Below are 17152 nucleotides of genomic sequence, written 5' to 3'. Positions count from 1 at the left end.
CTCTCATGCAATAAATGCCTTGGATCCAGGACATAAAAAGTACTCTTTGTAGGTTGTGTTCAACAAGGCAAGAAAATATTATCCATTTAACTTGCATATGCCCAGCATTACTGAAAAATAGGAAGCAGCTCTTAAAAAAAACATTTTGTAACCAGTAGCATGTGAGAACATGCCGAAAAGCACTAATTTCATGTCTCAGGTCATCGGATACCCCTTCGAACTGCAGGTATATACAATTCCTAAAACTGGTGACAAAAAAATTGGAAGTGCATGAAAGACCCTTGACTTAAATCACCAGACAGGATCTTATTATGTATCATTATTAAGGGCACTACTAGTGCGATGGGTTTTAAATTCTTAACAGGAGCTAGTGCCACATATTGCTGCTATATCTTGCAGTATCGACTGTTATTTCTAACTATAAATAATGCATTTTATAGGAAAGTATAGATTACATTTTTTCTATATTTTGGTTTTAATGGTATTTTTTTTTCACAATATTATTCATACGTATTTAGGGCGAATTGTGTTCCAATATTTGTGACTTTATACCTGGACAAGTTTTAGAGACATTTTGTTTATGTTTATCTGCTAATTATGTGTTTGCAAAGATTTTAATTAATCATGCAAATACTCTTAACATTGAATTTTTGTGAAGTTGTTGCAGCAGATGGGCTCTTGCTCCCAATTCTCTACTGAGATGCTATACATACACATGGTAAAAGCACATTGCTATAATTAGAATAAACCAGTATTTGATTTCCCAAGATCAGGCAGCTTGGTCTTTTAGATGGGTAATGGGCTTTCGTGGTGAGCCAGGTCAAAAGATATCTGTGGAGAGCAGAATGGGGCTTACTGCAAGACAAGAAAATGGATGAACATAAGAGCCTGTCTAGAAATGTGTGCTTGCAGTGAAATTCCCTTCCCATCTGTGGTTAGTGTACCTGTGCATGACGCTAGACCTCAATTTGGTAGTTTGTGGACATGCAAATTATAGATTTGAGTTACGTGCTGATGGAGAGTAAGATGAAACTTCTGCACTGCTGCAGATGAGTTGAATAATAAAGTGAGTAGGCCGGAGGGAGTCAGGATAACGTGTAATGCAACTCCCACTGCCCCACACCAATCATGCCTCCCCCAAGTGGCATACACATTTGTACTTTCACTTTTGCTGTGGCTCTATGTGAAAATAACATCTAAAGGTGCATATATTACCTTTCCCACAAACCTATGCTGCAGAGAAACAATGTCATCTTTTCAGATGTCAGTTCTAGCCACTGGCTCTCTAACAGAGAGCTCATATGTGAAATCTGATTTCTGTTCAGATACAGTTTATAATATGCTTTTAATAGGGACGAAATAGGATGGCTAATTTGGTTCACATTTCTCTTATGTCAGGGAAACCATGTGATCATTGTAATGTAAGCAGAGGCCACCTACTTAACGTCACTGGATCCAGCACCCTTAGAGCTTTATTCCATAGTTTAATTCAGTGTTATTGGAAGAAAGTAGATTTTTCCTTTTTTGCATACACAGGACAATTGTCTGTCAATTTGTCTGACAACTCATGTAGCTAAACAGCATACAAGTGTGGGAATGTTGGTGTTTGAAGTTACAGAGTGACCTCCATATTCTGTCTGTTCCCACTGATCTTTAAATACAAAAGTGCACTTGTAAAGAGCTGTCTCAATGACCTAAATGTCCTAACATGCTGTGTCCCTGGTACCTGACATCTTGACCCAGCTCATGCTCTACCATAATACATTAGTTCTGTGACACCTCAGGCCATCCAGTATTGTGACCACCCCTCTGAACTAACAGCCGCTAAAACCCTTCCAGAAGGATATTCCAATAACCTTGCGAGTCTGACCAACCCTCACAATAGAGTCGCCTTCCCGCTGCACCAACTGTAAGTTCTATATTCAGCTGAAAGCAAGCAGAAAATAATTAATTCGCCCATCCACTCACTCTTGTAACAACCCACCCATTCGTTCATTCTCATATGCAAAAAAAGAAGTTAGTTCCATTGGTTTGGAACATGCTTGTTATTAATTGACATCTATCCATCAATACATTAACTCAATATAAATTTGTTTTCCTTACCAATACAGCTTGGAACTGTGTCATTCCACTGTGCCAAGGCATTAGGCACTGTCTGACATCTGATTGCTTTTGATCCTTGGAGGAGATAACCAGGACTGCACTCAAAACGTACTAAAGAACCGGCAGAAAACTCTGAACCAATCCTCCTTCCATACCTAGGCTCCGGAACAGAGGTGCATTGCGTATCACTGGTACGTGGCACGGCTATGAAAAGGATACAGATATTTGGTTATTAATGAAAAAACGCAATTACATAACGTACTTAAATAACAGTCTTTTGAAAAACACAGCTGTATCACAATGCAATGCATTAAAGATTTTCGTTATTTTTACTTGATTTATAATATATAGTGCAATGACGGATACCCTAACTTAAAGGTTGGAAAACAGGGTACTCTGTCTCAAAGGCTCGCGAAGTTTGAGTTTACCATTAAATAGTTTTGTTTTTAGCATTATGTTTTATTAATATGCTGAACCTGATAGGTTACTAGAGGCCATTGCCCTAAAGTGTGCCCTGGCTTTAAGGTGCATTGGCCAAGTACGTGTTGTCCTCTATCACAGTGTAACATAAAACACATACACCATCACACGCACCAACTCTTGGGGCCTCATTTACAAGGCACATGGCGCATGGTGGTGACACCAGGAAAAGGCAGAAATGCACTATATCTACAAGATCTGGCACATTTCTGTCCTCTCCCCCGGTGCAAGGGTGCTTGCATTGTGGGGATGATTGTATTTTTTTCAGGAAGGGACACCTTCCTGCACAAAAACAATTACAAGAGGTGCTTTCCTCTTTCTATGTGTGTTGCACACTGCAGCACACATTCAAAGTGGAAAAAACAGGAAGAAATAAATAAATTCCAAACGCTGCATCACTCTTACGCCACCCCTGAGAGGCATAGAAATCTGATGCATACCCAGACTTGTAAATCTGAGAGTGCATCAAATTCCTTCGGGTTCCATGGGTGTTGCGTGGGAATGCCCCAAGCAACACCCATAGAACACCCCTTTCAAGTAGTGTTATGCGTGAAAGGGTCCATGCTAAGAAGGCCACGAAAAGCCATGCAAGATGGGTTTGCGTGGACTTGGAAATATGGGCTGGCACACTGCGCCACCAGAGCGTAAAAAAAAAACACACTCTGGTGGTGCAGTGTGCTGCTAGGGCCTCGTAAATGAGTACTGAAAAAATATTTCTAAAAAAATAACAGGGTTGTAGAGTTTAAAACATTTGATATTCATGTCAAGAGTAACTTTGTAGACTAATGTAGCCCCTTGCACCACATGCAGTTAATTGAGAGGCAGATTGATCAATATTACACACAGCAGAGAAAGGTAACTTGCTACATTGCATTGAGTGAAAGGGAGAGAACAGAAATGTGTCATATTTACTAAGAATTGGCACACTTCCGCTTTCTCCTAGTGCTGGAGCACTGTGTGTTGCTTAATGCAAACATAGGCACCCTTCTTCCATGGTGTATGGGTGCCTGTGTTGCAGACAGGGTTGTTTTCTGCAGGAAGGCATACATTCCTGCACAAAAACAGTCCAAAAAGACAAATTCCTCTTTTTATGTGTGATGCAGAAGTGTGGCATTAAATGTACTCTGCTCCCATTTAGGGTTTCACTGGCCTCCAGTGAAGGAGGCTGTATTTCTACCATATTTCCATACCGCACAGAGCTGATTTAAAAAAAAAGTTTCCTCATCTAGACAGGACACTCCAATGTGGGTGATGCACTGCTAGTGACCACTTTACACAGACGTCCCACAACTAGCTTCTCAGAACAGACTTTGGGCCTCATTTTGACAGTGGCAGTCCGAAGACGCCAGGGTTGCGGTGGTAGTCTCACCACCAATGGCTGCCGGTGAAGATCGTCACATTACGAGTGTGGCAGTTTGGCTTTTGCCAAACTGCTACATCTCCGCTGGTACCAGCAGGGCGGTAGGACAGTTGGACCAGAGGATAGTACCTCTGGGCCAGCTGTCCACTGAAGACCGCTGGCGGTAGTAGGAGTTGCCTGTCTGCCAGGGTTTCGCGGCAGTAGCACCTCCATGAAAACCCTGCTAGAAAGGCTGCCTGCGACAGGAGATTCCTTTCCTGTCACCGGCAGACAACTCCCTTCTCCCCCTTCCAAGACAGCACCCTCCTTCCCCCACCCCACCCTCTCCACATACACACACACACCCACACGCACCCCGCAAACACACATTTACCAAAACGCATACATAAACGCATTCACCAACACGCATACATACACGCATTCACTCCCACCAACAGGCACACATTCACACAAACATACCAACATGCACTCACTTCAACAATTACACATGCATTCACACATGCATACACACTTACATTCACACACTCATACCCAATTACATTCACACACGCATACAGAATTACATTCACACATGCATACACATTTACATTCACACATGCATACACAACTCCCCCCACCTCCACACCCCTCCCCTGTTAGATGATCGACTAACCTTGTACGGTGGGGTGGTCACCCACTAGGGAATGGGAACATGCGCTTCCACCTCTGGCAGCGCCCCGCCATCAGGGCACCGCCACATTGTGTTGCTGCTCATAATACCGCGGGCAGAGTCCTTGTGGTGTGGCAGTGAAATCCTTCAGTACTTGTAATATGGTGATCAGAAGACCGCCAGCACTGGTGGTCTTCTGCCACCTGCGGCTTTGGCAGTCTGTGTAAAGACCACTGAAGTCAAAATGACCACCTTAGTGAAGATTACAAGAGGTTGTTTGAGGATGTCTCTGCATGAAGGAAGAACTGAAGCTTTACCACCTGTCTACTTTTACCCAGGGTCTGGAGGACATTCACATGTATAAGACCAGCTATCCTTCTGTTCTGTTGTCAAGGGGGCATATACAGCAAGAAAATGGCTTCTGTGTCAAAGAACCCGCTGACCAGTTTGGAGTGAACTGGACTGGACTTAGTTGGAGCACTGATGCAGTGAGTGGTTGAGCTGTCATTTGTGACATTGCTTCTTAACTAGCTGTCTGAGAGCTTTGAGAATGTCCAGAAGAAAGATATCAAGCACCTACAAAAAGCTGTGAATTTGCAATTTTTCAACCCTCCTCCCCCGGGAGATTGAAAAAAGTTTACACAGATCCCTGAAAAGTATGTAATCACAGGGACCAAGATATGCCAGTTTGGCCTACTTAAGTTTTCTGGTAGGACGTTTGAGGTTCCAGTACCATTTGCATCTACAACATCATGTGATGCCTAGCTGAAAGATTTTGAGCTCCAAAATACGTCTGAATGTAAAAGTTAAGTGGGGGGGGGAAAGTGCTAAAGAGAATGCTCCATGGAGAGGACACCGGAGGCTACAATTTAAAAGTTTGAAATGCTTTTAGATTTTGTTGTCATTTAATACTAATTTTTCAAAACATTACTATTTTAATAAAATGGTTTGGGTATTCTATTGGCCTGTATCTTGATTTTAATGCTGGTTAACTGCTGCTAGAATACCTAGCATGCGTTTCTCTATGGTAAATCCTGATGATGTGTGTCATTGATACCACAGGTAAAACGTGTTTTCTCATTGAAAACGTTTTTTGGCTTGACAAGTTCCTATGTGAGTAATTTGTTGAGAACATATCCCCACAATAATAGCCCACAGTCTCAAAATTGTCTACCTTTAAACATGGAGAAAGTCTCATTGGTCCAGCGGCAGTACCATACTTTCCAAACCTCAAGTGTGGGACCAGACTCTATCCGCAGGGTCACTCAAGATTTTTGCTGAACCCATTCTTTTGTCCTCGCCCTTGAAAACATAGTAAACGTTTATTTATTATTAAGTCCCTAGTAAATGGTACTACTTGTACCCATAGCCTGTAAATTTGATTCAACTAATGGCTATAGCATGTATTGTGCCATTCACTAAAGTAGCTATGTAAAACATGTCACAGACCTGCCACTGCAGCCTGAAGCACAGTTTTAATATAGCACTTACTTGGCAAAATAAACCTTTTTTAATACTTATAGGTCACCTCTAAGTTAGGCCCTAACCACTCACAGGACAGTGTGCATGGTATTTAAAAATTAAGACATGTGGATTTACATTTTACATGTCCTGGCATTGAAAAACATCTAAAGTTGTATTCACTGTTGCAAGGTTACCTGTCTCATAGACTAGCCCTCAGTCACCTCACTATAATTAACAAGTAATAACTTCAGTGTGGGACCAGAGAGAGAAATACTTCTTTCACCTATTTTGAATCTTAATTTAGAGACCTCTTTAGTGTGAACACTGAATTTTAAGCTACTATTCCGAAAATACCACTTTTATAAAGTTGGCATTTTCCTGCCTAACATAAATGTGCCCTACTGCCAGGGTCACAACTGTGAATGGCTCTCCTATGGTATTTTGTGTATTCCTTGCAGACAGAGGGACAAAGGGGCTTTGGTTGCTCCTCTCCTGAGCAGGATGTCCTGAGGGTTGTACCCAGCTTTCCTGAGCTTTCAGGGACAGCCTCAGGGCTTCACCCACCCCCTTCCTGATTTCTAAAAGCTGCTGGCCTGCCACTGACAAATGCAACTCACACATAGGCCTGCCTGCCTTTCGTTACCTGAAACAGTTTGGAGTCACACACCCAGAAATGGGAAAAGGTTAGACAAAGAGGGCATGCCTCACCCAAAGGTTGGCACTGGGGGTGCAAGTCATACATTCAGAAGTTTCCATCTGAACACTCCTGAACCTATAGAGGTTTCAGGAGAAGGACTGTGCTGCTGTCCAAAAAAGGAAGACTTGCCCTGCTTGACTTGAACATACGCTCCCTAGTAGTGACTCCATAGGTCAGTTGGCTGATTTTCTGCTTGTGCTACAGAGACACTACAAGCTTCCAGGGGCCTCCCTGCAACTGCCCAGCTGGCCAGCACCAACTGGACCCACCTAGCCTGCATGAGCCCTGTTACGGGCCCCTGCTGGAATGAGTACTGATTCCCAAGAGAAGCCTCTCCAGGTCCTGGCCCCTTAGCTATCATCAGAGTGTACTCCTCTGGCCTCCAAACCACAAATCCTGAGTTTGAGGTAATTATTCAGAAGTGCTACTTGGGACCATGAAGCGACTCCTTGCATTGGCTGGTCACCATCCTCGATGCCCGCTGACACAAATCTCCAGCGACGACCTGCTCTTCGCTTCTGCTCCAAGAGTTAGCACCAATGGCACCTATCCGTATCACTACCAACTCGAAGCTCCATCAATGACTGGCTTTGTGCACTGAACAATGACCATCCATGACCTCGAACCTGTGCCTCCTGCCAAGAACATTTGCTCGCATCACATGCCAGCACAAAGCTCCACTGCAGTTTCCTGTGTGGATGTCATCTTGGACTCAGAGAAGAAAACATCTTCAGTGGGACAAACCTGGTCCATGTATCCGACCCTTGCTCCATCATGGTTAGCCTGACTTGTGACTTTACCACACTCCAGCAAGACCAGATAACTACGTGTTGTGCTTTTTGGTGCTATTTTCAATAGAAACTTAAAACATTCATGACTTTGGTTCTACTGATTGGATTGTTATTGTTTTGATATAATTTCATAACTTACATTTCACTCTTTTTTTCTAAATTTGTTTGGTATTTTTCTAGTGTTGTGGTTTGACTTTATAACTAAATAAATACTTTATGCATTGCTTCTAAGCTAATCCTGACTGTTTCGTGCCAAGCTACCAGAGGGTTAAGCATAGGCTAATTTGTAGGTCCTTTTTGCTTCACTCTGACAGGAGTTATGATTGCTGCTTGAGAAGAGTATCACCGTCCCATCCAGTAACCCAATTTCCTACACTAGATCAGATATCTTGTGGGTAAAAAGGATGGTAACAAGGGTGCCATCTACAGACTCTCACAATAAGGTTGACCTTTTCCCCGTCCAGAGAGTGATGCAGGAATTAGATGGCTAATACATTCCTTTAGGGGACTGTGAGAGGAGACCCGCCTACGGACGTATCACTTTTTAGCATTTGAAGCACTGTCTGGTGCTGTGAGAAAATCTGGGTTACTGGTCCTTCAGAACACCACTTATGTTGCTGCTGACACTAGGGACAGGCAGAAGGACAATCTTGGCTTTGTATCCCATGTTACCACCTGCTTATTACTCAGACCTTGCAAAGATTAAACAACAGTTGGGGACAAACCTCCATAGTGAACTGATGGATGTTGAATTGGCAAGCATTTTAGAATATGTAATGGCGGTTAGGAGAAATCATCAGCTCGTTGTTAGAAATTAGGTCTTTGGTTGGCAGTCAGGTTACCCCGTCCAAGCAAGGACCCTCACTCTAGTCAGAGTAAAAGAGAATCACCCTCAGCTAAACCCTGCTTACCCCCTGGGTAGGTTGGCTCGAGCAGTAGGCTTAAGTTCAGAGTGCTAGGTGTAAAGTATTTGTACCAACACACACAGTAACTTAATGAAAACACTACAAAATTACACAACACAAGTTTAGAAAAATAGAAAATATTTATTGAAACAAAACAAGACCAAAACGTGAAAAATCCACAATACACAAATCAAGTTGTCAATTAAAAAGCAAAAAGAGTCTAGATGTAGTTTTAAACACACATTAACACTGTTAGAGTGCAAGTGTACCTTGGGTGTGGTAAAAATAACCCTGCACAGGTGAGTATGCGACAAAAAGGGCTTGTGATGCGTCGATTCCACTCACAAGCGGAACCTTGCATCAGATGCGTCATTTCTTCCCTCTGCAGTAGAGCGATGCATTGATCTGGTCAGCACTCTCAGGTCTGGGCAGGCCTTGTGTTGTTTTTACATGCCCAGCGGTGTTTGCGTCGGAAATCCAGCCGCATGATGATCCGAAAACCAGGCAGCGTGGAACGCAATCTCCCAGCCTCCGTCAGCGATGCTGCGCGTCGTTTCTCCAGCTCTGTGCGTCGATTCTTCAGTCGCGTTGCAGCCGAGTGTCAATTTTCAGCCACAAAGCCGGCGGCGCGTCGATTTTTCAGCTGCCGATCAGAGTCGTATCGATCTTATCCCCGCACAGCATTTTGTGCATGGATTTCTTCCTCTTAGGCTGCCAGCTTCTCCTTTCAGGGTCCCAGGAACTGGATGGGCACAACAGGTCAGAGTAGGAGTCTCTCCAGAGACTCCAGATGCTGGCAGAGAGAAGTCTTTGCTGTCCCTGAGACTTCAAACAACTGGAGGCAAGCTCTAAATCAAGCCCATGGAGATCTTCACAAGATGGAAAGCACACAAGGTCCAGTCTTTGCCCTCTTACTCTGATAGAAGCAGCAACTGCAGGATAGCTCCACAAAGCACAGTCACAGGCAGGGCAGCTCTTCTTCTTCAGCTCTTCAGCTCTTCTCCAGGCAGAGGTTCCTCTTGGTTTCCAGAAGTGTTCTAAAGTCTGTGGTTTTGGGTGCCCTTCTTATACCCAATTTTTCCTTTGAAATAGGCCTACTTCAAAGTAAAGTCTCTTTTGAATGTGAAATCCTACTTTGCCCAGGCCGGGCCTCAGACACTCACCAGGGGGTTTGAAACTGCATTGAATGAGGGCAGGCACAGCCCTTTCAGGTATGAGTGACCACTCCTTCGCTCCCTCCTAGCACAGATGGCTCATCAGGAAATGCAGACTACACCCCAACTCCCTTTGTGTTGCTGTCTAGTGTGAGGTGCAACCAGTCCAACTGTCAAACTGACCCAGACAGGAAATCCACAAACAGGCAGAGTCACAAAAATGGTATAAGCAAGGAAATGCTCACTTTCTAAAAGTGGCATTTTCAAACACACAATCTCAATATCAACTTTACTAAAAGAAGTATTTTTAAATTGTGAGCTCAGGGACCCCAAGCTCCCCATGTCCATCTGCTCCCAAAGGGAATCTACACTTTAATCAGATTTAAAGATAACCCCCATGTTAACTTATGAGAGGGACACACCTTGCAACAGTGAAAAACAAATTTAGCAATATTTCACTGTTACGACATATAAAACACATTACTATATGTCCTACCTTAACCATACACTGCACCCTGCCCTTGGGGCTACTTAGGGCCTACCTTGGGGGTGTCTGATGTAAGAAAAGGGAAGGTTTACACCTGGCAAGTGGGAACACTTGCCAAGTCAAATTTACAGTTAAAAACTGCACACACAGATACTGCAGTGGCAGGTCTGACACATGATTACATAACTACTTATGTGGATGGCACAATCAGTGCTGCAGGCCCACTAGTAGCATTTGATTTACAGGCCCTGGGCACCTCTCGTGCACTGTACTAGGGAATTACTAATACATCAAATATACCAATCACATCCACATTTTGTACAGGAGCACTTGCACTTTAGCACTGGTTAGCAGTGGCAAAGTGCCAAGAGTAACAAAAACTGCAAAATCAGTGTCCAGCACGCATCAACAACCTGGGTAACAGAGGAAAAAAGTTAAGGGAGAGCACGCCAAGGATGAACAGTCTAACACTCATATACACACAAATTCATTTTTCTATACCTAACATACTTGTCCTTGGCTAAAATAGCCAGGATACATTGGGATGCAGAGAATCAGTGCCCCCATTGTGGACCCCTCAGGCAGATTTATATCATTTGTTATTGGAATGTGGTTTTGGATGAAGGTAATTTCCTTACTGAGTGATGTCACGGTGCAACCTTTTTGTTATCACCAGACATATATCTCTTGAGGGGGCAGTCCAAATTTAAAAAATACTAAAAGATAGCCAGATTTTTAGACCTGGCCCTGGGACTGGCCAAGTGCACGTTTGCAATAGGATAGAGGGCTGGGGACACCCCAGAACAAGATCCATGGTTGTGGGATGTGGGGGAAAATGGACTGGAGCCACAATCACCGTACTAAGGACACAGCATGGTGCAATAGGTCATTCCATTCCATGCATGGTGTGGATTGGAACGCAATATTGTTTAAATTAGATGCCAGGACAGACAGAATGCTCTCATGATTAAAATTGAGGTGTATTGCTGAATAAATTATGTCTATCTTTACTTACTATGCAATGATCATTCAAAGGTTAATGGTTATAGTTATGGTGGATTAAACTACTTAGAATGCTGTTGACTGGCCCCACAGAAAGACTGTTGTTAGAAATGGGGTCTTTGGTTGACAGTCAGGTTACCCCCTATTCAAGCAAGGACCCTCACTCTAGTTAGGATAAAAGAGAATCACCCTCAGCTAACCCCTGCTTACCCCCTTGGTAGCTTGGCAGAGCAGTAGGCTTAACCTCAGAGTGCTGGGCGTAAAGTATTTGTACCAACACACACAGTAACTCAATGAAAACACTACAAAATGACACAACACCAGTTTAGAAAAATAGGAAATATTTATCTAGACAAAACAAGACCAAAACGACAAAAATCCAACATACACAAGTCAAGTTATGATTTTTAAAAGGTTTAAAATAAAAAGAGTCTTTAGGTAGTTGTAACAACACACTAGCGCTGCTAGCGTGTAAATGTACCTGGTTTGCGTCAAAAATAACCCCGCACGGGCGGTGTGCGTCGAAAGTAACCCTGCACGGCTGTGTGCGTCGAAAACAACTCGGCACGGCGGTGCGCGTTGAAAAAGCCAGCCACACGACGATCCGAAAGTCCCGCGGCGCAGGGTGCGATCTCTCAGCCTCCGTCAGCGATGCTGCGTGTCGTTTCTCCTGCTCCGGGCGTCGGTTTTTCGGTCGCGTTTCCTGCGGCGTCGTTTCTCAGCTGCGGAACCGGCGTCGCGTCGTTTTCTCAGCCGCGATCGGATTCGCGTCGATCTTTTCTCCGCACGGCGCTCGGTGCGTGTATTTTTGTCCTTAGGCTGCCAGCCTCTCCTTTCAGGGTCCCAGGAACTGGAAGGGCACCACAGAGCAGAGTAGGGGTCTCTCCAGAGACTCCAGGTGCTGGCAGGAAGAAGTCTTTGCTATCCCTGAGACTTCAACAACAGGAGGCAAGCTCTACATCAAGCCCTTGGAGATTTCTTCTTCAAGATGGAAGGCACACAAAGTCCAGTCTTTGCCCTCTTACTCTGGCAGAAGCAGCACTGCAGGAAAGCTCCACAAAGCACAGTCACAGGCAGGGCAGCACTTGTTCCTCAGCGATCAGCTCTTCTCCAGGCAGAGGTTCCCCTTGATTCCAGAAGTGTTTCTAAAGTTTGTAAGTTTGGGTGCCCTTCTTATACCCATTTTAGTCTTTGAAGTCACCTTTCTTCAAAGGGGGCTCACACCTTCTTGTGAAATCCTGCCTTGCCCAGGCAAGGCCTCAGACACACACCAGGGGGTTGGAGACAGCATTGTCAGAGGCAGGCACAGTCCTTTCAGATGAGAGTGACCACTCCACCCCTCCCTCCTAGCAGAGATGGCTAATCAGGAAATGCAGATCACACCCCAGCTCCCTTTGTGTCACTGTCTGGTGTGAGGTGAAAAACAACCCAACTGTCAAACTGACCCAGACAGGGAATCCACAAACAAGGCAGAGTCACAGAATGGTTTAAGCAAGAAAATGCTCACTTTCTAAAAGTGGCATTTTCAAACGCACAATCTCAAAATCAACTTTACTAAAAGATGCATTTTTAAATTGTGAGTTCAGGGATCCCAAACTCCACCTGTCCATCTATTCTCTAGGGGAATCTACACTTTAATCATATTTAAAGGTAGCCCCCATATTGTCCTATGAGAGAGAGAGACAGACCTTGCAACAGTGAAAACGAAATTGGCAGTATTTCACTGTCAGGACATATAAACCACATTACTATATGTCCTACCTTATCCATATACTGCACCCTGCCCTTGGGGCTACCTAGGGCCTACCTTAGGGGTGCCTTACATGTAAGGAAAGGGAAGGTTTAGGCCTGGCAAGTGGGTACACTTGCCAAGTCGAATTTACAGTGTAAAAATACACATACAGACACTGCAGTGGCAGGTCTGAGACATGATTACAGAGCTACTTATGTGGGTGGCACAACCAGTGCTGCAGGCCCACTAGTAGCATTTGATTTACAGGCCCTGGCACCTCTAGTGCACCTTACTAGGGACTTACTAGTAAATCAAATATGCCAATCATGGATAAACCACTTACATACAATTTAAACAGGAGAGCATATGCACTTTAGCACTGGTTAGCAGTGGTAAAGTGCTCAGAGTTGAAAAGCCAACAGCAACATGTCAGAAAAATATAGGAGGCAGGAGGCAAAAAAGTCTGGGGATGACCCTGCATAAGCAAAAGTCCAACACGACCCCCTACCAGCCTAAAGCCAGGGGAGAACAATCAATACCTTGATGTACTTCCCTGATTGGGGCGATAGAACAGGGACCCAGGCCCACAACAGCAGGGGCATGTTCCAGTTCTACGCCTTCCTGACTCCAGTTGGATCCCTCTGTCCATACTCTCAGGGCCCACTAAGCTAACCCATGGGGAACCCTTCTCCACATCTACAGACACCATCTGTGCAACACCTAACTTTACTTTGCTCACAGATGTATTGCAATGGGCAGATAGTACCACCAGGGCCAACACAGTGGTGTTGCCCACTCCACCCCCGGGGTGTGACTCTCGTCCTCCCCCCCCCAGGGGCAACTCTGTCCACCAGGACAGCAAGCCACAGTGGCCCCAGACAACTGTCAGGGATGAGAGCCCGACCTCAGGCCTCTCTAACCACTGTGACTGTGGAGAGTGGGGGGTGGTAGCCCCAGGTGCCTGGCACCCTTTGACCACTCTCTCTTCCACCAGGTCAGGGATGACAACCTGACCCTGGTCCTCCCCTCTGGGGCTCTGTAACCTCCCTACAGAAGCGGCACCCCCAGAGTCAAAAACTGTCAGGGTGCTTGTAGAAGCAGTCCTGCACAATTCTTCCATCAGTGCAGGGATGTTAACCTGCAACTGATCCTCCAACCTGGGGTCTGTACCTTCAGGTTGGACCAGGGCCAGGGGTGAGGCTTCCCTCCCCCTGCCCTCTCTTCTGGGGTCCTGAACCACCCAACTAGGAGTGGCCCCCCCAGAAGACAACATGGTAGGGGCACTGTTAGCAGTAGCCCCTTCCTCCAGGTCAGGGGGGACACCCTTAACCTGGCCTCCCAATCCAGGGCCTGTACCCACAGACTGGATCACTGCCTGGCAAACCAGGACTTCTTGGGGGGCATACCTACCCCCTACCAGGTCAGAGTTTACCCTCTGAACCTGGTCATCCAACCCAGGGTCACCACCCTGCGGTTGAACCACTGCCTGGCACACCAGGACTTCCTTGGGAGCACACTTACCCCCCATCAGGTCAGAGTTTACCCCCTGAACCTGATCATTCAACCCAGAGTCACCACCCTGCGGTTGAACCATTGCCTGGCACACCAGGACTTCCAGGGGGGCACACTTACCCCCCTCAAGGGACACACTGTCCCGAAGGGCCACACAAGAGTCTGGCTGGCGCAGGTCTCCTGACCTCTGCCCATCTGACAGAGTCTGGATTCCCCCCAACCCAGAAATGGTCTCACCAAGGTCATTCATGGGGGGCTCTGCTCTCAGAGCTGACCCCTGACCCTCCAGGTTCTCCACTGGGGTCCGCAACCCCCCCTCAACCCTCTGTCTGGACTTCTGCACCCCCTCACTAGGAGTGGTACTGCCAGACACCAGAACTGGTGGGACGCTGGCTACAGCGGCCCCCCCAAGTTCTCCTGACACTGTGGGGTCTCCCTCAACAGATGGCCCTATGGTACAGGCTAGGCTCCCCTCCTGGTGTTCCCGCAGGGAACCCTCCAGGACCTGGGACCGGATCTCGGGCACCTTGGGCCTCAACCCATCCCCATTCCCTCTCCTCTGAGACTGGACATGGGGTCCCTCACCCATCCCACTACACTGGGACCTACCTGGGACACTACAATCCTTCCCTACCTCACCTGGTTGGGAACTACCTAGACCACTCCTCTCAGGAGCACCCCCAAATGCCTCTTCAGACTCTCTGGTACTCACCCAGAAGTCTGCCTCCATTGTAAGCTCCCTGGGGTCAGAGAACTCACACTCCACCTGGTGTTGGCATAGCTCTGGAAAATAAGGACTAGACATATGCTCTCCAGCAATTACATCACTCAGCCCCTCACATGAATTAACCAAAGTACCCTTCACCCAACCATCCAGTGACTCTGCTTTGACAAAGCACCCCACATCACCCTCCTGAGACTGGTGAGACAGTACCTGACTGTCCCTGACACTCAACCCACACTCTTCTGGGATGTCTTCACACTCCATAACCAGGACTTCTACTTGGGGGGAACCCCTCTCCCTGTCACTCTCACCTAGAGTCAGTAGAGTGTCCCTCCCACCAGTAGGAATATGACTCCCCATGCCAGTTCCCCAATCCACCTCAGGGACCCTGTGCATCACTGGAGCTACCTCATACCCCTGAACCTCCTGGCGTGTGTTAACTCCCTCCTTCAAGTAGGGCACCACCTCTCTGGGCATGTGCACTTCTGCAGCATCACTGGATATACAATTGTTGCTGCCACCATTCCAGCTGGACTCAGCCCTCATGACTTCCAGCTCTTTCAATTTAAGCTCGTAAGCATAAATCATTTTTTTAATCTCTAAGTTCCTCCTCCTTTCTTCCAACTCTTCCCACTTGTCATACTCCCTTTGCATCCACAACTTTTCTGCCTCCAACCGGCGAACCCTTTCTGCCTGTCTGTCCTGTAACTCTTCAGGAGTCAGACCCTTGGGTGACACCCTGATACCCCTCCTGGGGACCCTCCCCCCAGGCGTAACAGGTACCTCCACTACACCACTGTGTATCCTCTGCACTTCCCCACCCACATTCTCCTCCTCTGTGTGCCCTCCAGCCTTCTTGATGGTCACCTCGGCCCTCTGTGCCTGTTGCAGCTCCCCCTCCCTGGTGGAGCTCTCAGTGGGACAGTCAAGATCTTTAAGGAACTGTTTCAATTGAGCAACTGAGTACTCCTTCAGTTTCTCCATTTCAAACACAGCTCCAGCTGTTGCATCTCCAGATTGAGACATGATGGTCACAAGTGCAAAGTTCCAAAGGCAGAAAAAAAAAATAATTCCCAATGAAGTAAAAAGAATCAGTCAAGGGATCAGCAAAATCATGGAAGTAGAATAAAAAGAGTCCTTAAGAGAAAAATCAAAAGATCACCAAACAAGTAGTATGTGGTCACGTAGTGGTCTGAGATCAAAACAGTAGTGTACACTTAATTACTGTATGTCAAGTACAAACACAAGTCCAATCCCGACCGCTGGTCACCAATGTTAGAAATGGGGTCTTTGGTTGACAGTCAGGTTACCCCCTGTTCAAGCAAGGACCCTCACTCTAGTTAGGATAAAAGAGAATCACCCTCAGCTAACCCCTGCTTACCCCCTTGGTAGCTTGGCAGAGCAGTAGGCTTAACCTCAGAGTGCTGGGCGTAAAGTATTTGTACCAACACACACAGTAACTCAATGAAAACACTACAAAATGACACAACACCAGTTTAGAAAAATAGGAAATATTTATCTAGACAAAACAAGACCAAAACGACAAAAATCCAACATACACAAGTCAAGTTATGATTTTTAAAAGGTTTAAAATAAAAAGAGTCTTTAGGTAGTTGTAACAACACACTAGCGCTGCTAGCGTGTAAATGTACCTGGTTTGCGTCAAAAATAACCCCGCACGGGCGGTGTGCGTCGAAAGTAACCCTGCACGGCTGTGTGCGTCGAAAACAACTCGGCACGGCGGTGCGCGTTGAAAAAGCCAGCCACACGACGATCCGAAAGTCCCGCGGCGCAGGGTGCGATCTCTCAGCCTCCGTCAGCGATGCTGCGCGTCGTTTCTCCTGCTCCGGGCGTCGGTTTTTCGGTCGCGTTTCCTGCGGCGTCGTTTCTCAGCTGCGGAACCGGCGTCGCGTCGTTTTCTCAGCCGCGATCGGATTCGCGTCGATCTTTTCTCCGCACGGCGCTCGGTGCGTGTATTTTTGTCCTTAGGCTGCCAGCCTCTCCTTTCAGGGTCCCAGGAACTGGAAGGGCACCACAGAGCAGAGTAGGGGTCTCTCCAGAGACTCCAGGTGCTGGCAGGAAGAAGTCTTTG

General features: G+C 46.3%; 1 protein-coding gene across 1 annotated transcript in view; it reads right to left on the bottom strand.

Annotated features, from left to right (window-relative positions):
- CSMD1 (CUB and Sushi multiple domains 1) overlaps positions 1 to 17152 on the bottom strand; it is a 5088256-nt gene that overhangs the window by 1475283 nt on the left and 3595821 nt on the right. Inside the window, exon 34 of the mRNA XM_069235813.1 lies at positions 2104 to 2307. Coding sequence (XP_069091914.1) covers positions 2104 to 2307 — 204 coding nt within the window. The remainder of the gene's footprint in view (positions 1 to 2103; positions 2308 to 17152) is intronic.

Source organism: Pleurodeles waltl, chromosome 5, assembly GCF_031143425.1.
Source record: "Pleurodeles waltl isolate 20211129_DDA chromosome 5, aPleWal1.hap1.20221129, whole genome shotgun sequence".
In the NCBI taxonomy this organism is placed as follows: domain Eukaryota; kingdom Metazoa; phylum Chordata; class Amphibia; order Caudata; family Salamandridae; genus Pleurodeles; species Pleurodeles waltl.
The sequence above is the reverse complement of the archived record's forward strand: the minus strand, read 5'-3'. Positions and strand labels throughout refer to the sequence as shown.